Source organism: Grus americana, chromosome Z (genome assembly GCF_028858705.1).
Source record: "Grus americana isolate bGruAme1 chromosome Z, bGruAme1.mat, whole genome shotgun sequence".
NCBI classification, from domain to species: Eukaryota; Metazoa; Chordata; class Aves; order Gruiformes; family Gruidae; genus Grus; species Grus americana.
In genome coordinates this window covers 75,766,689-75,793,393 of record NC_072891.1, presented here as the reverse complement: position 1 = coordinate 75,793,393, position 26,705 = coordinate 75,766,689, and the positions used below count along the sequence as shown (strand labels likewise).

General features: G+C 38.6%; 1 protein-coding gene across 1 annotated transcript in view; it reads left to right on the top strand.

The window, feature by feature from the left end:
- Positions 1-4,960: 4,960 nt before the first annotated feature.
- LOC129199827 (atrial natriuretic peptide receptor 2-like) overlaps positions 4,961-26,705 on the top strand; it is a 35,165-nt gene continuing 13,420 nt past the window's right edge. The window contains exons 1-13 of the mRNA XM_054810874.1: positions 4,961-5,050; positions 6,038-6,134; positions 8,315-8,447; positions 10,843-10,966; positions 12,933-13,037; positions 13,650-13,752; positions 16,513-16,658; positions 19,254-19,326; positions 21,609-21,756; positions 23,073-23,159; positions 23,427-23,570; positions 24,587-24,708; positions 26,309-26,450. Of these exons, the coding sequence (XP_054666849.1) occupies positions 4,985-5,050; positions 6,038-6,134; positions 8,315-8,447; positions 10,843-10,966; positions 12,933-13,037; positions 13,650-13,752; positions 16,513-16,658; positions 19,254-19,326; positions 21,609-21,756; positions 23,073-23,159; positions 23,427-23,570; positions 24,587-24,708; positions 26,309-26,450 (1,490 nt within the window). The 5' untranslated portion in view covers positions 4,961-4,984. The remainder of the gene's footprint in view (positions 5,051-6,037; positions 6,135-8,314; positions 8,448-10,842; positions 10,967-12,932; positions 13,038-13,649; positions 13,753-16,512; positions 16,659-19,253; positions 19,327-21,608; positions 21,757-23,072; positions 23,160-23,426; positions 23,571-24,586; positions 24,709-26,308; positions 26,451-26,705) is intronic.

The following is a 26,705-nucleotide window of genomic DNA, read 5'->3' as shown; positions in this document are numbered from 1 at the left end:
GCCGCTACAACCAGTGGAGTGACCAGTGGATCTTAGGAGCATGATGCAGGTAAGAACAGAATTGACCCTCAGCTGCAATCTGTCACTGACACCTCGATCCTCCACAGTACATCTTAAAAGCAGTCAAGTTGACTGTTCTTAAGCATTGCAGACATCTATAACATTTCTGCCTGTGTGGGAGGACTGAAAGATAGGAGGCATTTGAGAACATCAGTGATGTTCTGCTCAGTTTCTTCCTGAACAGAGAACTCAAATTATTCTGTACTGAACTGGAACCAACTCTTCTTAAGCCTTTCAGGCAGTCATTGTATCAAATTGAAATTCATTCTCACATTCTCAACTTACTGAATGCCCTTTGAACAAATACAGCCTTGACATGCTGCATTATAGTAACAGAAACCCAATGATTTATTCAAGCAAATCCCTTGATGCAGAAATCTCTTTTAAGTTATGTACTTAGGCTAGGATTTTCTAAAGGTTAACCTGGATCACTTTGAAAGTGAAATTCCTGTTGGCTTCTCTGAGAACTGCGAGTTCAATTTTTCTTATCCAGTCTCTTTAGAGATTTTCAGTCATACGTCATATGAAATTATTAAAACAGTTTTTTCAGCTAGAGAGATAATCACTGTTACGTGTTAGTTTTCTAGCTGTGAGTGTTCTTCTTGCAAAGTTCAAGATGTCACAATTCTTTCCACCTTCTCTTTAGAAGAAGAAAAATTACAGATTGCTTTACATGATGTAAATCCTGGAATGTTGCTTTCCTTCCACAACAGCTCATGTACTGCTCAATGTTCTAAAGAGAACAAGTTTCAAGTTTTGCCACCTTAACAACGAATACCATTTGCATTTTTGAGGTTTCTGTGAGTTTGTGAGGTATGTATAACATGGTAGGTAGTAGTCAGAAGATGCAGTTTCTTAGCTGTAGTTTTCAATGTCCCCAATTACCTTTTATAAAATTCTTTCTCTGAATTTCTCTGATCTGTCATGGTTTCATACTGCCTGCCAGCTCTCTTCCTTTGTGTAAACTATGTAACTGTTTGCTCCTTCTGCTGCAATTGAATTAAACTGTCATCAGAGATTAATCATCTAACATTAACCTTTCACATCTTTAGTAACAAATATGTCATTACTTCTTTTTTATTTCTGATTACCATTCTTTTAGCCCAAGGCCTCTTTCTTTGGAATTCTCTCAAACTTCTAATATTTGGGAGAGTGGATGAGAGAAATGGAGAGATACTACAAAGTTAAGGGATGGTGTGTATGCATGGCTCAGGAGCTTTCTCGCTGCTGTCCGGCTTTTCACCAGACTGACACCTGTTGCCTGTTCAGCACGCCCAGCAAATTGAGGGCACTCAGTACTTCTGAAGCTACCAATCTACTGCAAAACTTATGACAATGTTTAGTCTTTAAACCACCAAGAATTCTGGAGAAAATCAGCTGTTGGTTTTTTTTTTAATCTTGTTAATCAAGGCTCAGCTGAAGTCTGAATCTCACTGAACCACATGAACACGTGTTACTTGAATGAGCGTGAGTTTGCACCCAGAACAGATGAGAAAAGGCAGAGTGGGAGGAAAAAATACTGACCCAATTAAAACTAATGCAGCATTATAATAATATTTAAAACAAACAAACAAACAAAAAAACCCCAAACAAAACCCAAGCATTTGTAACCAGATCAGACTTGTGATCCAATTTTCCAGTTCTCATAAGCAGCAGAAAGCTTGGAGGAGCAGCACTGCAGGGACAACACACAAGAGGCCCATGCTGGAAGGCCTCTTCTGAAACATACACTTGTGTCTGTGGAATTACAAGACGAGATCAACACCCTTTGTCTGTGGGGCTGCGCTACGTAGGATGGCAAAGCACTTTCTGCAGGCTAGACACGGGTCAAGTAGTTGTGGCAACACAGTGGAGGTGTGATCGCTTGCTGTGCTGAGGTAACGAGGCCGTACGCCACAGCCCTGGGAATTTCTTGTGGCCGGGAAGGGGAGGGGTAGAAAACCACCAGCTGCTGCCACCAAACTCCTGGGTGAGAACCTGAGATCAGCAATTCTCTGCTACACAACATGTTAAGTACTCTGTGGTAGCTTGTGCGTGGAGAGGAGGAGGCTACCCCTACGCCAACTACGCGCAGGGGCGGTCTGTCTGCCGTTGTTGTGCAATGACACCACTAGAGGGAAGCGTCAGAGTGCTCTGGCCGTGCCTGCGCACCGCCTCTGCCAAAGCGGTGCTTAACAGAAGCTTTCCTGCTATCTCATCATCCCACTAAGGCAGGCGCTCGGACTCTGTGTCATTTAAAATGCTATTTATTAGAGATAGCACTATAAAATGAGAACAGGATAGACAATCTCACAGCCCTTTAGATGCTTTAGATGCCGTGTAGCATTGAGCAGGATGCCAATCCATGTGCAGGATGAACGTACCCTGCATGGTGGAGTTTTATATTTCAAGATCTTAAGTTTTATCTACTAATTTCACAAATGACAACACAGTTCTGATAATATGATAATATCTTTGTAATTCCATCATTTTGAAATTTCAAATGAGCCCTGGTAGTGATTTTTTGATACTGTGTTTTTGTTGAAAATAAGGGTCTTGCTAGAAAATTTAATCTAATTAAAAATGAAGTAGTTTAAGCATCTCTATTTGAACTTCAGCTTCTTATCAAGACAAGAACCATCTGTTAAGTCTGAATTCCAGGATAAATAAATATTTTCAAGGACATTTGAAGCTTTCATTACAATATTTTTTGTTTTAGTATATTGCTGGAAATTCCTTTCCTAAAATACTTGAAAGCATATAATTAGCAAGTTTTATTCAGCAGTATTTTAAACCTTGTTATTATTGTCTACAAATATTGCATCTTTACATTTTGGTTATAAGATTATTATCAAAACATTAATAAAAATGCATGTTTCTACCAATGTCTTCTGTGATAGTGCTCATAAAACTTTGATATATCTTTATTTTCCCTCTGTTTGGTAGCAGAAATTATTATTGACTTAACAAATGACACAGAAACGATGTAGCTTAAGGGACCATCTGAACAGAGCCAACACAACAGAAATAAATCTGTAACCTTAAAGTTATTTGATAAAACTTCATTTCAATCAGTAGAAATTACCTATTTTTTCAGATTAAGAAATCCTTCTAAAAGAGGAAGCCAAAGAACTGTGTTATTGCACTAAGCTGGTCAAGTGGCAGTAGCAGAATTCAGTTACTTTATGCTAGGCTTAGTTTGACTGTGTTAATAAACTCATTTGTTAATACAATAAAATGTTAAGATGTTAATACAAATTATATGACTGCATATAACTTACAAACAGAAAAAGGAGCAAATGTAAAGCAAAGATTACTAGGTTTGAGATGACCATCTCACTTTATTCAAATCTTTTTCTGATTTCCTTTATATACAGAGAGTTGTATAGATCTAAAGAATATTCACTAAGATGTCAATCCTTTATTTTTACCAAGGTACATATATTTATATTGCAAAATAGTCCTCACTGGTTTTCTTTTTAAAATTTCCAGTGCTTAAAGGCAGAGGACGTAACGCGCTTCTCAGTTAGCTGGGATAGATTGTTAAATCAGAAAATCACCAGCCATTCCAATCCATCCATCTTTAATTCAGGATTTCCAGACCAGCTTCTTGTATGTGACCACTCTCCAGGAATTCTGAACTTGGTGATAGACAAGTAGCTATAAAGGTAATGTATGATCTTTACAGTCCTTGAATCATGATATTAATTTCATGTGAATATCTGACAGTCTTCTTAAAGAAAATAGGATCAATCTGGTAATCTTCTGCTCCTGTAGGGTCTAACAAGTTGTAATCCTTAGCTTCCCTGCCAGCAAATTCCTCATTAAGCACAAGATATCCTAAAACAAATCATCAGTAAAACCTCTCCAAGATGTAAATATATGTGGAGTTCTTCTAAGCAGATAATTCTAGCAAAAAAGCATTTTTATTCTCTTGTCTTTCTACCATGTAGCCAAGCTGAATGATTTGGCTGAAATGGTCACAGTGAAGCACAGGAAGAAGCAACACAAATGAGGTTTAGGATTTCCCTACAAACAGAAAATTCCAACCTAAAATGTTTTTATTAGTTTATACAAATATCTCTTTTATGAATGAATCCAAACAGATTTTTTAATTTATCTACAACCCCTTTCAAGATGAACTGGGCCCACATTGCATTTTTTTCATGCAATTTTGATGCCATAAATAGTGAAGTCCAAGCATTTTGACAAAGATTCTTAATGTCAGTTTGGGCTGGGAGCCAGAATTTCAAAGAAAACACAGGGAAATATTCAGGAGAGCTGAGTCACAACTGAAGTTCTGTGTTGGCAGTGACTTCAGCAAACAGAAATAGTCATGGACACATTTATGTCTTTGTCTTGCCAGCATGGGAGGCAGAGATCTGTTTCACTAGTGTACGTAGCAGGACACTTCTCAGGTAGAAGCTGTCCTACACTTTCAGTGAATGAGAAGTTGAAGACATAGGGTCTAATTCAATTCAGGTTGGAAAGAACCTCAGAAGATCACCTTGTCCAACCTCTGGTCTTACAGTTCATCTTACAGAGGTACACCTCTCCCCCTCCAAGCCCAGCTATGTCTCTGTGCTTATTTCCCTAAGGGTCAGATGCTGCCCAAGTTCGACAAGGCAGTGAAATAAAATCCTCCCATTGCTTTTCCAGCTTTGAGCTGACAGGGGCACAATCTTCAATGTTCTGAGAGCAGGGCTGCCCCTAAGACAAGTGATGATTTTTCAGAGAGGTTCAGCAGAGGTGCAGAGGGCTGTTTCCACCCTGCACCAAGAAGAAGTGAGGTAGGGGAGAAGAGGGAAGGAGGAGGCAGAACAGCTGCAGCCGCTGGAGCTGCCAGGATTAGCTTGCCTAGCAACCCCCCTTCTTAGGTGAGGGCATGTCATTCAGTGGCAACAGCAACATCAGAAGCAGCCCTGACACTTGGTGAGCTGGGTGCATGTTAGGGAGCATGAGAGCTGTCAAAACACCAGCCTTCAGGCTCCAAAGCCTCCTCAGTTTATTGGTAGGTAAACTACATAGATCTGCTTACCAGAACTTATTCCTGTGGTTCTAGGGAAAGAACTGTATATAGCTTATTACAGTGAGACCGCTATTTATACCAGGCAAATGTTGAATGTTATTTTAGTAATGTAGAACACAAGAATAATAGAAGAATATAGTGGAAAAATCAGTTGTATGATTCTGGCTTATTCCATGAGTACTGTGATAAGTAATTGTATAATCCAGTAGATTATTATCCTCCAATACTATATAGAAAAATAATAGCAGATTATAAAGAGAAACTATTATCTGTTACTAGAAGTGGAATAAGACCAGGGGTGCATTATCATAACATATTTGGTTCTGTTCATATATACCCTACAGTGTATATTTTAATTCACAATATATCTATTATAATGTATAATATATGTACGGGTATAATATATATTCTGCTACTGTTGCAATTCAATCTGTATGCTATTACGATGCTATATTGTACTTGTAATAGGCTTATGCAACCTTAATGTTATCTATAATTATATATTTTAATGATTATATAATAACAGTTGTGTTGTTAGAGGTATAACAAAAATTACTTATTCAAATAGTTTAGGTGTAAAAGATTAAAAGAAACTGAGCAGTTTGGAGCAGAGGGGGTGCCATTTTAAAAGAAAATAAAAAAAGTCTTTAAAAATGTCTCTCTGCATATAGTCTTACAAACACTCATTCTTTCTAGAGAAAACCTTCTGCAAGAGAAGGATCAGTTAAGTACCCTCATTGTTTCATGGCTAATTTCTCGATAGATCAAAATAATACACTGATTGAGTTTCTGTACCCCTAGGATGCTGTCATTTTTTGCTCCAGAAGTTAAGAGAGCAAAATATGCAAGGCTCTGTTTCTGCATTTGGTTTGATTTCTTTAGAAGAAATATAAACTTTGGAGATGGAATTCATCCTTTCCGTTTTCCCAAACTTTTTTAGAGTCTATACATACGCTTTTTTTCTGGTAGGTGATATTTGTGGAGGGGTGGCATGATTTAGATAACAAAGACTATGACTGTTGGCCCCTGGAAAAACCAGATGAGTATAACATGCTGGACTGTGGAGGTGAGTCCTAAAGCTGCTCAAGAAAGATCGTCTGTTGCTTGGGAAATGGTTGAAAACCCAAAATTTAAGTGCTCAGAATAATACCTAACTCATGACGAATGTTATGCATGGTGGAAAGGACCTGAATCAGCGACAACCTCTCTGTCTAGAGAAATAAGTGAAAAAAAATCATCCAAAAGATATTTCAAAGCAATTATTTGTCCAATATTAATCTGTTCCAAATGAAAAAGTAATAGCAACAGCTGAGTCCCTTCCCCCAGAAAGAAACTGGAAACATTTTATTTCTCATTAGAAAACCACATGCAACTTAATCCAAACAAAGCAGGCAGGCGGCTCTGCATTGCAGCAAATTCTATTGAGTCATTGCTGAGATTTTGTAGGGTCACTTCAAAAGTGGACTGTGCTTAAACCCTCCAGCCAGTACGCAAATTCATTGATGCTACATGTCATGCTTCTCCACCTTGCTCAAAACTGTGTTCCATGAATACTTGCAAAAAAATCTGAGATCTTTAACCACTTATTCCGTCAGTTTCAAAAATGAATTTAAATTATGAGATAATAAGAAATAGAATATTTTTTATGTTGTAACTTGATTGAGATTGAAAAATAATTAAAGAGCAACTGAAATATGGGAAATTCAATTTAAATATAAGGAAAATCTTTTATACTGTGGGGGTGATCAAAAAGTAGAACAGATAGCTCAGAAAGGTCGTAATTTGTCCATCCTTTTTGCTTAGTTAACATATACCTTGTACAACCAGATTTAGAATGAACTTTGACCTCTATCCTGCCTTTCTCTGTGGTTCTTCCCTGTCATCTTCTGGGCATTGCTAAGACCAAAGCAAGAATTATATACTGTAGTCTCATTGCTGTGGATTTAACACAAGATTTTCAAATCATTTAGATGTTGGACTATCTGTCATTGAAAGAAGAAATTTGTTTATCTTTGTGAGACCTTTAAATTAAAGTAGAAATTAATTTAACTAAAATTTATGCTGACCTTTTGCCTTCATTCTCACACATTCTCTGAAGCTCAGCTCTTATGTTCCAGTGCAAATCACACCACTGTTTTTTTGTGTTGTAGTTTCTATCATAGTATTAGCATTTATAATGAGTGTTTACTTTTCAAGGGAGATGTGAAATCAAAAGGTTATTTTACAATTTGCTTCTTTATATCTGAAATCAAATTATGTTTAGGGGAAAAAATGACCTTCATTAACAGTGCAAGTGAAGAATACACTTGTAAGAACAACTCCAGAGTAATTAAGGAGTTTATAATTGAACAAAAGCAACAACAACAAAGTGAGGATCTCGTGAAGGGCAGGTTTACCCATCCTCTGCAGAAGGGATTTAAAACTTCCTGACAAATGCAGACCTACACACTTGCACGATATAAGTAATTTGTTGTGGTGTGAATTAAAACCTTCATCCAACAACAGGGAAAGAGGTAGGTGAATGGAGTGGGAAGTTTTTGATAGTGGTGTTGTTATGAATGTGGATTAAAAACTTCTCCCACCTCTTATTTCATTCCTAGGCTCAGAGCAGGTAATAAGGTCTCCCAGGGAGAATGGGACTTATCCCAAGAGAAATGACTAGGATAAGTCATCTTACCCAGTAAGAGCATGGAAATGGAAAATGACAAGACGTCTGAGTAGCAGTCCTTCCACTGTCCTCTATTCTAGATGTGATATGGTTTTATAAAATGAGAATGCCTTCCTAGATATATAATTATTAGTATATATAATTTATGTCTCATGAGGTTAAGAGTTTTGACTGAATTTCATGTGTGCTAGAGTTGTCTATTTTTCTTCCATAATGAGGTATGCCTCAGTGAAAGCAGGCAAGAATGAAAAGCAATGTTTATTGCCTGATCAAAGAGGAAAGCAAATATGTCAGGACAAGCAGCACTGCATTATACTGGGAGCAAAGTTACCTTATATAAGATGACCAGATTTTTTGTCATATTTCTCTAATTGCTTGATCTTTTCTAAGTGAGTGTCAGAATTGTTCAATTAATGTGCATTTCTGTTTACCTACACAATGGATGATTGGTTTTGGATTTATAAAAAGCAATAGGAACAACAGATGAAAATCACTACAGAGAAGATTTTATATTTGTATGCATCTGTAAAGTAGAAATGTATAGCAAATATGCTGGCCCATGATTATGTTGTTTCTAGGCCTGGAGATGGCATGGGTACAAAGGCCTCCAGAAAAGGCTGTGAGTGGGGAATTCTTCAACGTGACCTATGCAGTTATCGCTTCAGACAGCTTTTATCAATATGCAGTGCAAAACGGAATTCTTCCTCACAGGTATTACCTCCTATAAAAATTATTTTATAGTCATGAGTATATGGGGATTCTGTGTGTACATTTTCAGTAACATAATTGGAACACATACTCTGGGGCTCCTTGCTAATTCTTTGCATCTCTTGAGGTCTCTCATATCTTCTCTCTTTGCCCTGATATTTTCCCCTCTGCAATGGCTTTTCTCTCAGAGCAGCCATCATGGCATGTTTGCCCACATGGTCAAGGATAGGGCACGTCATCCTATATCTGCCTTACTGTCTCAGTGCAACTCTGAACATCACTTTTTGCCTTCTCTACAGACGGAATTAACAGCAAGTTTAAGCACAAGTCCCAAACTGTGTGTTATACTAATTTTAATCATAAGTGTGTTTGAAGTGCGCAACATGGATATGAACAAGAGGCTGACCCAACCCTGAATCCACTGAACTTCTTTCAATTTCTGTGGGACTGAAATCAGTCCAAAAACTTAGATATCAACTCAGAGACTGTGTTGGTAACTGTAAACAACAGAGATTAAATACAGAGTGTTTATATCCAGATCACTAAAAGGCAAATACACCCTGATTTTACACTTTTGTTTGTACATAGCAGTTCTCCATCCATATACAGCAATATCTGGGACAGAGGCTGCAGCTGTATTTCCCCACTTTCTGTGCTGTACTTGGTTAGTGTAAGAGATGTTTATGGAAAACCTCACATTTTTCTCTGCCAGTCTGAGTTCACATTGCAAAGTTCAGATTGTAAAAGCTGTTATCCAGAGATATTTTTTCATATTGAAAGATGACCTATAATCCATTTGCAATGGCAAAAAGTGGATATTGTATTTTGATCATCTGGTTACACAGTTTTGCAATATTTGTTTATCACATTTTCTGAAATTTATAGCTAGTAATAGTTCCAATAAATTAACCATAAAGCAGGTGTTTTCACTGCTTGGAAATTAATCTGTTTTTCTAGTCTTTCAAGGGAGACCCACTCCCTTAAATCAGTAAGGAATTTGGAAAATTCTGCTCTTTTGTACTTATACGTATCTTGCACATACAGACAAATGGCAAATATTTAATATGAGAAAAATTTATGCTGCGGTTTTTCAAAGGGATCAAATTTGCACCACATTTTAACTATCAGACTATCTGGTTGACTTTTAAGCTTACAGTAACTGACCCAAATATGGCTGAGACTGGCAAGTCAATGCATGAGTGTCAGCATATTTGGGTGAAGCCATGATGAAGATAATAAATAAGAAATACAGAATATAGGATAGATTGTAAAAAGGAGCCATAAAGACAAATATGTGATGGAATTAGGCACCATCTTGCATAAGTATTTTTTTTAAGTCCCAGCATGGGCTGAAAGGCCAATAAATTCTAATATTTTATCTATTTAGATATCTTGGGGAGTGAGAAATTTGCTTATTTCAGGTTTCAGGTATGTCTATGCCTTTGTAAATCTGGCTAGGAATACAATCTATGTCAACCTAATCCTCTGTTTGTGTTTATTTTTTATGATATGGTCTTCTGTCTTATATCTACTCATTACTGGCTAGTTCTTTCATTAAAAACGAACTGCAAAATAAATCTTGGTGTTCTGGCATTGCTTTATAGAGTTCCATCACAAGTGCAAAACTTTTAAAATAAACCCTACCACTAAATCTGGCTATATCTACTGAGTAAGCCATGTTTGGAGAAAATTGTTTTATTTTAAAGCCAAATTTATTAGGGTGATAACCAACTGAACATGTAACTGAGAAAACAGTGGATCATCACACATTTCCAGGTAACTACATTTGTCTTTCTGGGATGAACTTTCAAAAAGCCTCGCTTGTTTTGCAGAGCAGTCTATCCCTAAAGTCCTCTTTTTTCTCTAAATTTTTGGTTTGGGGAATTGTATCTGATATTATTGTCCAATATAGTTATTTCCCTTGGCTGTTTGGGTTGTGGAGCAAAGACTGGAGCTGAATGATACATTTGAATCACATGCATAGATGAAAGTATATAATTGAAAACATAGAATGAAAGTAGCCAGGGACATATATTTCTGATAGTGGAAGTAGAATAATGGTGTCTTCTTCTGTGCCAGATGTAGCAGTGCCAAGTAATCCCATCTGGTCATGAAGTCAGGCTGGGGAGAGAAGTGGAGGTCAATATCTGCCTGCAGCACAGTATCTGCCAGAAGTCCCTACCGCATGGCAGTAGACAGTGGTCTGGTTGACAGCAATCTTCATTGCTCTAGGAGCACTTCAACCAGAAGAAAAACAAAGGAGGGAGAAATATCACTGCATATGTTTTTGCTGCTAATTTCTCTGTGCAGGATAAAGAACAGGCTGGCACGTGCTTGTTGGAAGTTTAGGGAATGACAAATGAATATAAGTTTCTCTCTCTTTCTGCTGTTTGGCTAGCAATGCTACTGCTGCAAAGGAATTCTGTGAGGAGCATGAATGCCCTGCCAGCTGGAAAGATGCAAATGGGGAAAACTGCTGTGTCTACCATGCCAACATTCACTCCTGTCCCTTGGCCTTCATGGTTAGTATAATGGTGCAGCATCGTGTGCTCTGTTCTTTCTACCAGATGAGACATCACTGTAATAACCAGGTTCAAGTTTATGAAGTTTTTCTGTGATTATAGTTCCCTAAACCCACTGTGGGGATATCTGTCAGTTTTAGAATTTTTTTTGCACTGGATGCCAAGGTTGCACAGCAAATGGCTGGCTTTTTGGACAAGGCAGTATGCAGAATCTCTCATTATGTTTAGTGGGGCCTGTTTCATCTCTTTGAGATTATTTGACTCAGGTCTCTGCACAGCCAATAGAGAAAGAACGACAGATCATTTCATTCTAAAGCAAGCAGGGCCAATTGTCAGGTGGAGGTGTTACTGTCTCTGCAGCTTATAGAGGGACCCTGAATGATTTGCTTGAAGTACTGGAGTTGAGTGGGGTGAGTATCACTGGGTGTGACTCGTAGAACTGAAGCCTGTATACACATGTCCTGAGATGGAATGATTTTTCTGTATTAGATCAGAGCAAAAAAAAAAAGGAATCTAAATACTGGATAACAAAATTTGTTCATGCAATGTAAGAAGGATCCGTTCTTAACTTGTCAGCTTGGCTCATTATAAGAGCCTTTCTCGCTCTGAATGAATATTTGAAGTTCTGACTCTAACAGTACAGTTTGGGACACCTCTTTTTTTCTTTTTTTATCTATGAGGTAAGCCTTACCCTGCGTAATACCTTCATGCAGTTGCTCAGTCTTTCTAGCTGATCTCCTTTCTAGCAATCTGACACATTCTTCATGATCAAAGATGGTGAAATAGAAAACCTAGTCTACATGTCTTGCGGCTATTTCATGTACCCTTTTGTGTGAAGGCTTAATGTCTCCACAAGAGCTCTAGCTTACTCCTTGTCAGTCCCTTCTTACAGAGCTGTTTTACTAATGACTCCCTAGGGGCCTTAGCTGATACCAGGACTTTGGTTTAAAAGAGGAATCCCTGCTGGAACCATCAGATTAAAACTTTTGTCTAGAACTGTAGTAAAGAACTTCAACATTCCACCACTGTGGTGACCTCTCCATTATTTCTTACTTTAACAATTAGTTCTGCTTGGAATTAAGGTCTGGAAAAGGTGAAAGCATGTAGACAACATGCATCATCTCATTTCCTTGTAATACTGTAAATGTTTTAGTTCCTGCTTAGAGGAAGTCTAAGCAGGTTGGCTGTCATACAGCAAGCAGGCCATGAGTCTCATCACATAAGATTGAACATACAATTCAAAGGAAACTTCTTCTATTATTTGAGAAGAGGTTTTGCCGGGATCTTTTTTCCAATGTCATGACTTTTAAAATATTTTATCTTAGTCAACATGAACTGCATTTCTTTTGATTTGGTCTATGTCTTACAGTGCATTGAAAGAAGTGCCTAAGAAATACCTGGAGGTAGGAGACAGACTTAATCCTTTCAAACAAACAAAAAAATGCAAGATCTTCAGACAGACAAAATAATCTTTTATGGTTGCAATTGCTTGGAGGTTTACATATTAACATCTTTACTGAGAAATACTCTGCGAACAGGCTCAGAAGAGATGCCTTCCTTCCTCACCTGCCATATCAAAAGTGAATCTGCAATAAAACTTCTTTAGAAAAATATAAAAAGTGGAATATGATTCTGTTTCTGGTTCTAATACTGCAATATCTGAAAAAATGTATTAGCTTCATAGAATTACTGTAGTTAAAATTTGGGACCACATTTTGGCTCATGTATTTTAAAAAATAACAATATTTGTGAGATTTTAACTCAGTATAGGCATGATTGCTTCTCTCATTTTATCTTTTATCACAGAGCAGTGTTCCTTGTGCTTTGGCATTTTAATAGATTTGGTTATAAAATATCACTTTATTTGCTGTTAGAGAACATAAGTCATTTTAAGAAAGTAAAAGAGGAGGAGCTAGGATTTTCATTGTGTTGTGTTTTACTGACATAACCAATATGTCTGACAAAGGGTAGAGGAGGAATATGTGGTCCGTGGATCCCAGACGATGGCCAGATATTTACTCACACTTTGTCTACAGCTGGCAAAATGAGCCAAAGAAACTGGACTGCCAAGGTAAGGTATATTTATTCCATACAGGATTTTACGTGGTCTGCTCTTGTCCGAGCTTACTTGCTAGTAGTTTAGTGCAGTTCATGTACATGTTCCCCATCTCATTTATTTGTCAGTGTTATGTAAGTGATGCATATGGCTAAGTAATATCAATTCCCAGCTGACTTGAATTGGAAGTAACAGCTTTTCACACTACTACTCCTTTGGTAGCTAGTAGAAGTAACGGGGATGAGAGAACAGCCTAATTTGTCCATTTAAGGCCTACACTAATAACATTGCATGACTGACTGGACGGTGTTGCAGGTTAAGATGGTCGTTAGGGGACTTCTACCCAGCAGAAGTAACAGGGAAGCAAACGTGGCAGAATGTATAGGCTGATAGTCCTGTTTGGTGAAAAGAATACACACCAGAAGGGGAATCAGACCTGCCTTTCCTACAAGAGTTGTCTCTCTTGCTTCTGTTTGTCTCCCCAGCCAAGGACCCCTGTCCTTCCTAATTTTGAAAAAATGCACACATTCTTTTGCAAGACACCACAACTGAACAATTGTTGTTATAATAGCCTACTGTATGCAAGTGAAGTTTTCATGCTTGCTGCTTTCTTCACTTGTTTGGCAGGTTGTTTTAGTTCATGTGGGCGTGACTTCTCTCATCGCACACATCAGAGTTGGGAGAATGCAAGTTGCTCTGGAAGCAAAAACCACAGTCCTTCCTGCAGTAGGTATGACATAAAATGAAGATGTGAGGGAGTTGCTTATTGGCTGCAAATCTCAATGCTTTTATCATTCATTGTGGCGGAGTGACACAGGCTGGCAACCAGATGCCCCCCAAAGCTGCTCTGTCACTGTCCTCAGCTGGGCAGGGGAGAGAAAATGTAACGAAAGGCTCCTGGATCGAGATAAGGGCAGGGAGAGATCACTCACCAGTTACCGTCACGGGGAAAACAGACTCGACTTAGAAAAAATTCACCTAATTTATTACCAGGAAAACAGAGCAGAGTAATGAGAAATAAACCCAAACCTTAAAACACCTCCCCCCACCCCTCCCTGCTTCCCAGACCCAACTTCACTCCCCATTTCTCTCCCTCCTCCCTGCCAGCGGCACAGGGGGACAAGGAATGGGGGTTGTGGTCAGTTCCTCACATGGTGTCTCTGCCGCTCCTTCCTCCTCAGGGGGAGGACTCCTCACACTCTGCCCCTGCCCCAGCCTGGGGGCCCTCCCACAGGAGACAGTCCTCCACCAACTGCTCCAACGTGAGTCCTTCCCACGGGCTGCAGTTCTTCACCAACTGCTCCAGCGTGGGTCCCTCCCATGGGGTGCAGACCTTCAGGAACAGACTGCTCCAGCGTGGGTCCCCCATGGGGTCACAAGTCCTGCCAGCAAACCTGCTCTGGCGTGGGCTCCTCTCTCCACGGGGCCACCGGTCCGGCCAGGAGCGTGCTCCAGCATGGGCTTCCCACGGGGTCACAGCCTCCTTCAGGTGCCTCCACCTGCTCCAGCATGGGGTCCTCCATGGGCTGCAGGTGGATATCTGCTCCCCCATGGACCTCCATGGGCTGCAGGGGGACAGCCTGCCTCACCATGATCTTCTGCAGGGGCTGCAGGGGGATCTCTGCTCTGGTGCCTGGAGCTCCTCCTCCCCCTCCTTCTGCACTGACCTTGGTGTCTGCAAAGTTCTTCCTCTCACATCTTCTCACTCCTCTCTCTGGCTGCAAAAGCTGCTGCTATGGGTTTTTTTTTTTCTCTTCTTAACTCTGTTTTCACAGAGGTGCTGCCACCGTCACTGATGGGCTCAGCCTTGGCCAGTGGCAGGTCTGTCTTGTGGCCGGCTGGCATTGGCTCTGTCGGACATGGGGGAAGCTTCTAGCAGCTTCTTGCAGAAGCCACCCCTGTAGCCCCCCCACTAACAAAACCTTGCCACACAAACCCAATACATTCATGCATGGTTACTGAGAGCAAAAGGGACTCCTACCCCCCCACCATTGAAAATACACAAAAGTCTTCCTAAAATTCTTCTTCACATAACACTGACCATCTGAAAAAGCATTTGACCCTCGAACCTGTGTATGAATCTAGAACAGTAGGAAGCCACTCTTGTCAAATAGGGAACGTCAAATACCATGAACAGCAGTTTCAGGTACTACAAGGCCTGATGCGATTGATGGGCATTTGAAAATACTCTTCCAGCTACTATGTTGTGAGGATCTGGACACTCTTCAATTGAAGGGGAGCAGACTAGCCTTAAGGATATTGGAAAGGTAGAAACCCATCTTAGTCCCCTTGTTCACATTAAAATCCAGTTGCTCCCAAAACCATCAGTCTTTCATTCACTTTAGCACAGCTGTATGCAGAGAAGCAGAAATAACCTAACAATTCTTTTGGCAATGTAAAATCTAAAAAGTGGAATTTATTTAATAAATGAAACACACAACCTGAAGGAAAATATTGGGTAAAATAGGAATGCCATTGATGTACTCTTGTTAGCTACTCTTCTGGAAGTTTGACAATGTATTTCCCAGAGTTATGGGGAAAAAAAAAAAGAAAAAAAAAGAAAAAAAAAGAAAAAAAAAAGAAAAAAAAAAGAACCAAAGCAGCTCCAATGTGCATGCAAGTACTTAGTTATAGATTTTGCTATTCATTTCAAAATAGCTGCAATTGAGTTTTCCAGGAAACTTACCATTTATCAGAAAAGAAATTTTAAAAATGCAGCTGTACCCAAGGCAGAAAGTGACTTCTGTGATTATCCTGGTATTAAACTGGAATCAAATAGACTGAGGCAGAATTATTACTGAGCAGTGTATTTTGTTTTGTTGAGGGTTTGGGTTTTTTTTTTTAATATATTACATAGTAACAGAATAATAACTTCAGCTTGTCTCAGAAGGCTGAAGTGCAGCATGATATTAGTTTAGTCTTAGAGGTAAAATTGAAACACCATCCAGAACATGGGAGAAGGAGTGTTGTCCTTCAGGGCTTTTGTTTTAAATCACATCTGATACTGCTGATAATCTTCATAAGACCTTGGGGAAACAGAAATCCTTGAAGTATGGGTTGCAGGGTTTCATTCTGCAGTATCCAGTGTCTTCTGCTGCTGCTGAGGAAAAGTCACCAGCTTCTGGGTATCTCAAGGGCTGGATTAAGTACAAAGAATATAAAAGACAATGCCTGCCGTGAGGAACTTTAAGTCTTAGAAGAAATGGACAGACAATGAGAAACAGGAGTGATAAAGTGATTTATACACAAAACATGTCAAAGGCTCTGATGTCATTAACAATTTAATCTGATCAAAGAGATCTTCTGTCACTTTAAAAATTCAAATTATTCTTTCAGCTGCTGGGGTGCTATCTGGGTTCTTCAAAATTTATTCTTTCTAGTACTCTGAGGCTTCCCAGCTCAAGAACCATGTGTTTAAATCTGAGTACAACCTTGTGGATGGATGAAACTGCCTTAAAATATTCTGATACATGTTTCCTTTTCTAATCAGTGTGTGGAGATGGCTTTTGTGAGGAAGAAGAAGGCTGCTCTATCTGTCCGGCAGATTGTGGGGAATGCCCACTGTCTGTTGATGCTAAGATAGCAATTGCCTTACCAATATGTTTAGTCTCCACCAGCTTCATTGTGACAGTCATGGTAAGTATCCTCTCTCTCCTCTTGTATTTCCTTTCTCTTGCTTCCAGGATTTGGTTGGTTAGAGTGGAGCTCTCTCTTAGTAGAAGGATAGATTTTTCTTCCACATCCAGAACCTGTGTGTTGTAGAAGAAAAAAACAAACCAAACCAAAACAAAAACCCCACAGAAGGAAGGGAAACAACCTTTTTGGCTTCTTTATGAGGGGAGGCTCATTGGGCTAGGAATTTTCATCCTGTGAGAGAAGACTGAACAGGAATGTAACAGACAGATGGATATATAATGGTAAAGGAAGAAGTGTTTTTTCACAACATGGGAACTAGGGATTGCCAGTAAAGTAAGAGTACTTTTCACTCAGACTAAAACTCTCTTATGAAATTAACTACTTCAAAACCCTATGGAGGCCAGAAGTATAAATTAACTAAAAAACAAATCAGGTAAATTCATAAAGGGATTAGCTCCACTAGAAGCCATTAAACCTCAGAGTCCGAATACAACTTAAAATGGAAAACATTCAATTTGGGATATTCTGAAAAGAAATAATGAGAAGAGGATCTTTCTTTTTTTTCTGGCTTTTTGTTTGTTTGGTTTTTTGTAGGCTCATTTTCTTAGTGTAACTGAACCAGTTTGGTTTAGTTCAAAGTGATTAATTTTGCATAAGAGTTATCAATTATTATAACAGGCTCATGAAGCAAAAAAACAAAAACAGAATGAGGAGAGAAGACTGTAGAGTATGAGAGAAGTAGTTTTGGATACCTTTGAAAGAAAATGTATAAAGAAGAGACAGCATTCTATTATGGTTTATTACTTCACAGTGCTCCTGGGAAAGCGGATCTCCATTCCTTATGTGTCTGCATCTTGAATAAAAATACATTTCTGATTTTCATAACAACGATTTTGCAGGTGAACATGGCAGCTGTAGAGTCACTGTATTGACTGTGTACATAACAGATAATTTATTTGGGATTGGCCTATAAATCCTGTAAATTGATAGGCTCCTCTTTCCTCAGGGATTCCTTCTTTTTCCATCTTGTAATGCAGTTGCAGTGAGCATCTGAGTTAGGTAAGTGCACTGAGACAGAATGAGCAGAAGACTGATGGGCCACCAAGTAAGGCACTATAGGAGGCCTGAATCACAATTAGGTTTTTTCCTGTATTCTGTGCCTCTCTGTGTGGCTTTGTGAGTTAGGAACGGAAGCACTGTTGAAAACTATTTGAGTATTTATAATCCACAGGGCAGTTGTTGCCATGTGTTTATAGTATCTGTCCTGTAAAACCATATGATCTGATAGAAATGTGTAATTGGACAGATGAGAAGTTCAGATAGTTTTAAACAGTTGGCATTTTAGAAAGAGTAATGAAGTTTCTTTGTCTTGCATAGGTTTATCTAAAGGTCTTGTAGCAAAATTTACCTAATATTTGTGCTATTTTTCTATAGGTTTTGAGGTTTACTTTTTTCTTCTTGCATTTCTGTATACTTATTATTGCCAACTTCTGCAGTAGCATCTTCTTTTTTTATGTTTTATTTAGGTGATAAGTAAACAAGATAGGAAAGTGACTTTTATCCAATCCAGTAAATAATATGTAAAAAGAACCATCTGGGAAACTAATGCCTTCTTTAATCGTTCAAGTTGAGAAGAGGATTCCTTTAATATCAGTGTGTGTAGCCAGCCTAGTGGTCATTTCTAGCTACTATGTCTTCATTCGGTCATACCTTTGCAAGATGTAGGTATCTTTTCTCAGAAACCTTTTGAAATAAACAGGATGATTTTGATTCAGTCAGCTCTATATTTGTCATAAATGTCTACAAAAATATCAACACAATCTCCACACCATGTTCCTTGTGTATTATCTGGGCTTTTGTTACCTGTTTCAATATTAAATTCCACACTATAGAAAACGGTATAATGCTGCTTTGGTTTGACATTTTGGCATTGACTGCAGCTATAACGGCTGTATAATTTAATCTGCTGCTCCTCTTTTGAAAGCATGTGTTTACACTTTCTGCATTAGTTTTGCATGTCAGCTCTACAGGAAATCAGCTATTAAGTTGATGCCTTCTTTACAAAGTAGCCATAGAATCCTTACCTAATATTCTTTATGCTAGAGTATTTGACATGATATGACCTCATTTGTGGATTGGGGGCTAATTTTATTACAGGATATAAGATGTACCGCCCCTTATCTTAGGTTTGGGATGTAGTGTGTTCTTGCCATGCACTTACATAGCATAGGACATTTCCATGACGTGAGATGATGTAAACTGTTCATCTGATGTCCAGGCTGAGATGTAAATGTAGTGCATAAGAAGTATTTCCAACAATGGAGAGTTTGTAGCCAATGCAAAATATGGCATGTAATTAGATTCTAGAATATAAAATGTACAGTTTTAAAGGTATTTATTAGATGCTGTTTTCTTTTAAGCCTGTTGTTAATACTTCTGGTTCTAAAGTTACTCATAAGATATATGTTGGATGCTTAAACATCAGATTTTTCTTGGATACTTATAAACTTTCATATTTGAAAAAAATAAGCTCTGGTTTAATTCCTTCAAAATCAGTACGGCTACATAAGGAATTAATTTCATTTATTTTTGTAGTGGTTTCAGTATCAGAAACAAAAGATGTTTTGGGATGAAAGCTGGATTATAGACTTCACTTGCATTAAACAAGGTTAGTAACTTGTCATTTTGATAATATGATCAATTTCCTTAATAATTTTGAGAGATAGTCTCACTCCTAAGTACATCTTCATGTTTCAAGGGTCTTACAAAAGGGGAACCAATTTGTGAAAAACATATCCAAAGGTTCATCCCTGTAACCTCTGTGAGCTGATCACTGATATTTTGTTTATTGAAACTTTACATGTCAAAGTTATTTTAAATAGTTTCCTTTTTTTATGGTGATTTGTCAATTAAAAAAGATAGGCATATTCCAAAATAAACAGATAACCTCTAGACTTGGACAAAATAAATTACAGTTGCCTCAGTGGATGTATCATTCTGTATAATTGGTCTCACTAAGTTGCCCTGGATTTGCACAAATATAATGAAGGATATAATAAAATCATGATTTCTTTCAGTGTATGCTGTCCATGACAGACTTGCTGCAAAAGTGATTCATTGTGGCCAGAGCTTTTTTCATTTTACCTCCTGGATATCAAATATTATTTAATTGGTTTAAATTAAACATGCTAAGAATAAAATCAGATGTTATTATATGCTTTACTGTGCTGCAGTTAAAATAGGTATAGATTATTTACTTTGCTATTTAACATTCAGAAGAAAAACAATGCCCAGACCCTCAGAAAGGGTAAATCTGTAGAAATCTGCTGAAGTTAATAGGTCTGTGCTGATGTACACTCTCTCACTTTCTGTCTCTGTGAGGAATTGCTAGAAAGATGTCTGCGTTGTCTGTGTTATCTCATTGTGTTGCTAGTAGAAGTGTCAAGAAATGCTTGTGTTAATTATAGAGTTACTGTCAGCCTTGGCCTTCAACGTTGATTTCTCTGTAGTTTTAATATGATGTCCTTTTTGCTGTAAAGAACAGATGTTGGCTTAGAAATTAATTTGAATATGTAAGCCAAACAATTTCAATGCAGATTTGTGAAAACAGAAATGGAACACTCAGGGAAGAGTGTCTCTCAATACAGCAGAAAGGAACATGAGCAAATTCTCAGCTGATAGTGAAATAGAAGAGGTCATAAATATCACGTGGAAGAAGAAACAATAGAAACTGAGGGAAATTAGAAGCATGATCAAAAAATAACACATTAAAAATTAGTGTGAAAAATCCAAGATGAAAGACATCGTTTTCTTAGCGAGGAGCCTGTGAAGCAGCGATACTGTTTAAGACCTAGGAGTGATAATTAACAACTTAATAGCCATGAGGACTGATAATATGATGAGGTTTGGAAACAGACAGTATCAGAGCTGTCCAGAGATACCCACAGAGGCCTGAAATGTATGGTTATCTAAATGGAAACACAGCAGCAGTGCTATACCCAGGGTATGTAGCCTGTACTGTGAAAACTTAGCTTTATTTTTTCAAGATAACTGCTTTTTTGGTCCATTGCACCATATATACATATACACACACATATATACATATATACACATATGTATATACACACGCACACTCTTATTCTCAAAGGTATCTCAGGGATTTGTAATATATCTGGGTGTATATTTGTAAAATATCTGGGTGGAATGCTGTAGAAGGACTCCAAACATCAAGGCAATTTTGAACTGCATATGGATAATACTGTGGTGTGGGAACATGACGGTCCTGATGCAAGGTGAGATGCTGAACTTCCTTAGCAACACTTTATTGGATACTGATACCCGGGAGAGTTGAGAGGTTTCAGCAATGCTGAGACTAGTTGGCTAAATCTGGAGTTTAATTTGAGATGGTGAAATGATATGTAATTCATTAAATTTGTTTTGAAATCCATTTTGTTACCTTGAGATGGTTAACAGAGATTAAAAAAGATACATTGGGATGACTGATTTTTTTTTCATCTGACTGTATTGTTGCTCTTCTCTGACTTCCCTCTGGTGTCAGAATCACTTCCCACATCCCTGTACTTTACAGTATTCTAGGAGCTCCAAATAGACTTGTTAAAGTATGGCACAGGGCTTGCTCTGCTTCCCTGGTTTCTGTCCTTGGCATCTAAGTAGCAGCAAGGGCTAATCATCCCAAGAGCAGAGAAACAAAACTTGCATTAAATCCTGAGAATTAGTGGGAAAGATCTCTGGCAATGAATGACCTCTGGAAGTTTTTACTTTTTATGCAGCAGTCACATTCCAAGCAATGACTTTCTGTCCTAAGTGTTGACAAGACCAGCCGAGATGCAAAGATTTGGAGAATTCCTTAGATTTGTCTGCCTCTGGAGTCTCTACCCTGGCAATAATATGCATCTTCAGGTGCCTTTTCTCATCCCACATCCCATTTAGATCGCATAGTACGGACAGCAACAGGAAGCATGATGAGTGCTCCCCCAGCACCCAGTGACTCCAATGCCAGCTGTATCACTGCTCTGAGCTCCTGCACAGCCACTGCTAACATGTCCAGGAAACAGTACTTCACCCAGACTGGGAGATAGTAAGTCAATATATTACTCATTTACTGCAGTGCCTACTATACTATAGTTTCATCTTGCTTTCTGGTTCTTGCCACTTTACTGTTAAGAGGTAGTGCAAAAGCTTGTATTTCTTTTGTTAGGCCAAATCCTGTAAGTTAATATCATCATCTGACTTCTGTACCACATACTGGCTGTGGAATATCTTATGTGCCAGGCTTCTGTTTTGGTTGTCATTTCTCTTTTTCTCTTAGGGTCTTGTTAAAAGGCTTGTCCTTAAACCAGCTGACATGGCTGAAGATACAGAACATTTCACCTCTGAATCACATTATAAAGGTGCACATCATATAACTATACAGGCAAACAGTATAGCTATATCCTGTTATCCAGAAAGCAATTTTTTCCCCATAAAAATAAGATAATTAGGGACTAGGGGTAGAACAAGATGGAAGTAATACCTACCATTTGATTACATGGGGCATGATCTGTGCTTTGCAGGATAGAGGAGCTTACTTAGTATCACCAGCTGGGGAAGCAGCTGCCTTCTCAGCATAGATCACTGTTCTGGAAAATCACAACCACTTCATTGATGAGACACTGTATCCAGCATAGATCTTTTACAGTGAGCATTTTTGCTCCTTTTTTCTGAATGATGACATTTTCATCATCATCATCTTCCTCAGATGAATCAAGGTCAAATACATTCATCAAGGGTGAAAGATGTAAGAATGGGGAATTCAGTCTTATTGGCCAAGTACCTATGTCTGCTACACCACAGACCCCGTACCCCATAGTCTGTATTTACATGGGTATCACTTAAATTCCTGCATGTATCTCCACTGGATTCCTTTATTCTTCCAAGGAAAATTCCTTTTCTGTCTATCAAACTCAGCTGCTTCATGGATGAGCGTGCTTCATTCTGTGAACAAAAGGATGTTAAATATCAGTGGCAGATCTCCAAAACAGTAGACAGAAGCAACAGATAGCAGGGATGTTGCTGTGTATGTTTCACTAACTCTGGCGTTTCCTTTGCTGCTACTCCATCCTCCAACTGCTTCAACTGATTCTAACACTCTCATCTTCCAAATGTCTTTCATAGATCAAGGATGTTTGAATATAACCACTAAAACTTCCCTTATCATAGAAACAGGACCCTGTTACCTGCCATGCGCTCAGATCCAGATTTACACCCACATACGGACATGCTTAAATTCTGTGCTTCATTCCTAAAGATATGAAGCTGCCCACTGTAGAAAAAAGTACCCATTCAATTTTGGTAGTCTGTCTGGCTTATGAAATTGGCTTAGAACTCTGTGAACAGCATTTCATTCTGTTTCAGTGATGGTAGAACAGTGGCCATAAAGAAAATAATGAAGAAGGCATTCACACTGTCCAAATCCATACGTAAAGAAGTGAAGCAAGTGAGGTAAGAAATGAAAGCTGAGAAGTGCATGTTGTTCCATTTTTACACTGGTGCTTTAGGGGTTACAATCTGTCAAAATGTGACCGTAAATTCCTATTGTTATTTCTTTCAAACTTTGCTTTGACACGAGATGAAAATCTTCTTATGCCTGTTTTACTTTTCTCTCTGCATTGTGAGACAAGGCACGTGGTTTTTCAGTTACCCTACAAAAAGCAGAAAGGACATCTATGAAAATTGCTGGTATGCTGAGATTTCTGTTGATTTTCACAGGGAACTTGATCATCCCAATCTCTGCAAATTCATTGGAGGTTGTATAGAAGTGCCAAATGTTGCCATAGTGACAGAGTACTGCCCCAAAGGCAGCCTGAATGATGTTCTGCTCAATGAAGACATTCCTTTGAACTGGGGCTTCAGGTAGAAAAAAAGCCTTTTGAAACGCTAAATGACACAAACTGTGCTATGTGTTGTTTAGGATAAGTTGTTAATTTTAGATAAAGTCCTTGGATAGACAGGCCTGCACTGTGATGATATGGAGAGAATGAAAAAAGAAAAAGAAAGAAAGAAAGAAAGAAAGAAAGAAAGAAAGAAAGAAAGAAAGAAAGAAAGAGAGAGAGAGAGAGAGAAAGAAAGAAAGAAAGAAAGAAAGAAAGAAAGAAAGAAAGAAAGAAAGAAAGAAAGAAAGAAAGAAAGAAAAAGAGAGAGAGAGAGAAAATTCAAATATCCAGCCCAACTTGTCTTCTGGATTTTTGAGCAATCATATGTTTAGCACTGGTCATGCTAAGCCAATGGCTTTTCAACCCATCTCTGGTTATACTGCAAAACTGCTTTTAAACCTTTTTCCCCATGTAACTTCATTTTGTTCCCAAATATCTTGGGCATCCCCATTTAATTAAAAATCACTGCATCTCTGTTTTTGAAGACATATTCGTGAAATGCTTAGCATACCCTCAAACACTTTATTATATTTACCAGTACAGAAAATGAGCTCAGATTGTCAATGAAACTTCCACAAAGGCAATGACATTGTTTTTTGAGAATAGTATACTTGGCACACTCTTTCTACTTCTGCCTTGTTTGCCTTCAGCAAAGACTGTAAGGGAGAAAACCCTCCAAATAAAGTGAGAAAGTTAATAAAAAATTGTTCCTTTTGTAAACATTTGAAAGTACTCTCAAGGATACAAAGGTACTGGGAATTTCTAGACGAAACTCAATTGTCTTTAAAGAGGCTAAAAGCTTGTGGACTCAGCCAACTGAGTGGGAGTTAAGGGCTTTCAGTAACAACCTTAAGTGTTTTGAAAAATGAGCTTGGGGACACAAACTGAAAGCTATTGCAGTCATATGGAGGCCTTCTGTCAACTTCAGTAGGCTTTGGAGCCACTCCTGAGTGAAGGTTTAGTGGAAATACTAGCTCATTGATTTTTGTCTTTCAGGTTTTCTTTTGCTACTGATATTGCGCAAGGAATGGCCTATCTTCACCACCACAAAATGTATCATGGACGGTTGAAGTCTAGTAACTGTGTGATAGATGACCGATGGGTTTGTAAAATTGCAGGTAAAGAGAAAATAAGAAACACAATTTCAAAACTGTCCAGCTAACCCACTAGTGCATATAGATTTCACACTCAACACTCCTCCCAAGCACCTCCAAGTTGACATTTCATGTGGAAATGCTGACTATGCCAGCCTTCATTAGAAGTGCCCTGTGCTTAAACAAGTTTCATGTTACATTATCATGCCAAGTCAGACATCAGATCCCACAAATGATGGAGTCTATCAGTCTGAGCAGAAACTCTGTCACATTCTCAGTTTTGATACAGAGAGAAAACCTGAGACATGGACAGTGCTGTAAAGACATGAATAATGCTGACTGATTGGTAAACACAAGGTAGTTTCATGGAAAAAAGCAGACTCAACTCAGAGTTTTTCAGTCCTGTACACAAAACTGTGTTGTATTCTTGCAGAGACAGAGCTTCAGGTCTGGTCTGCTCCTGGTACAAGAAGACAGCCTGTGGGGACAGGAAAACCACTAGAGAGTCTAGTTTAGTTTGCAGCTGCCAAAGAGAATGAAAGCAATGATCATCTCTTCTACTTCCTCCCCAAAGTAGTTATCACATTCTATAACCCGCAGCCATCTTAAAAACAGCAGCAACAGATTTGTCTTTCAATGGTTCATCCTATGACTAAGGCTCCTACACAGGGCCATGACTGCTTCTTCAACCTGGCTAGTATCCTGCTGCCTTCAGAACCGCCTACTTTGCTTAGAGCCTGTTCTGGGGAAAAGCACAAAAAATGGAGATAGATTACATCAGCTTAGCACAGCTCCTCTGAATTCAATGGAATCTCTCTGAAATTGTTCAGAAGTTAACTGGTCACACTGTCGAGACTTCAAATATTCATGGTTTATCTGGATGCAATAATGTTAAACAAACCTCACAAATAACCAATATGTGAGTTATTTGAAAAACTCCAATGACCTCCAACATAAAGAATGAAGCTCTAGGACCATCTTAATCAGAGGTGACTCCAGACAAAACCAGACATCTGTATCCTGCCTCCCCATACACTCAGCAGAGTGCTGTTTATATCAGAAAGAAAGCTGAAGTCAGTTGGTTTTTTCTCCTCTCCAATGCTAAGTCACATGCCCTTCTATGTTATGTTAAAAGTATAGCTGCAAAGATTTTTCACATTTATGCTGCCTTTGTTCTGAAGCTCGTGGTGTGCAAGTAAAGCCCACCATCTGATTTTCAATAGTTTGTCTAACTTGTAATCAGTCTAGCAATCTGCCGCCACAGATAAGTATCAGGGGACAAGTAGAACAGAAACCTGCATTTGCATGCTAACTCCTGCACTGAAGTGAGCCTATTCTCTGAATAAAATCTTATAACATCACAAGATAATTCTGATTGGAAGGGGCCATGTAGTTCAGCTTCCCTGATGTGATGCTATCTTACCCATATTTGGTTTCCAGATCCTGCATTTGCAATTGGTTTAGAGGGACAAGACCACCAGACACACACTATTTTCAGACTAAGAGGTGTATTTCAAATAGGGAAAATTAATTCCTTTAGACTAGTTGTGTTACTGTCTACTAATGCACGGACTTCAGAGAAGTACCCACTGAAGAGTTTGCTTCCTGTTTTCTTCCATGCTAGATTATGGTTTACAATCATACAGAAAAGAAGATTCTCCAGAGGGGTCAAGCTCATACCAGCAGCATTTGATGCAGATTTACACAGCTCCTGAAATCCATTCGCTTTCAGACTTTGAACCTAATTCTATGACAGATGTCTACAGGTAGTTAACTTTTCCTGTTTCTTACGCTTAATAACGTCATCTCAAGTTGAGTATTCTTTAATCACAATTGGGCTCGGTGTAATTCTGTGGCCACCCCAGGTATATGTTTGCTTGTATTTTAAAAAAGATTGATCCTGCAATACAGAACAGCATAGATATCACAGAATCTTCTCATTCAAGGTAGATAACCAAATACTGAATTCACCAACATTATATAAATGCAGAGCTGGTCTAATGATCTATAAGGACTTCCTC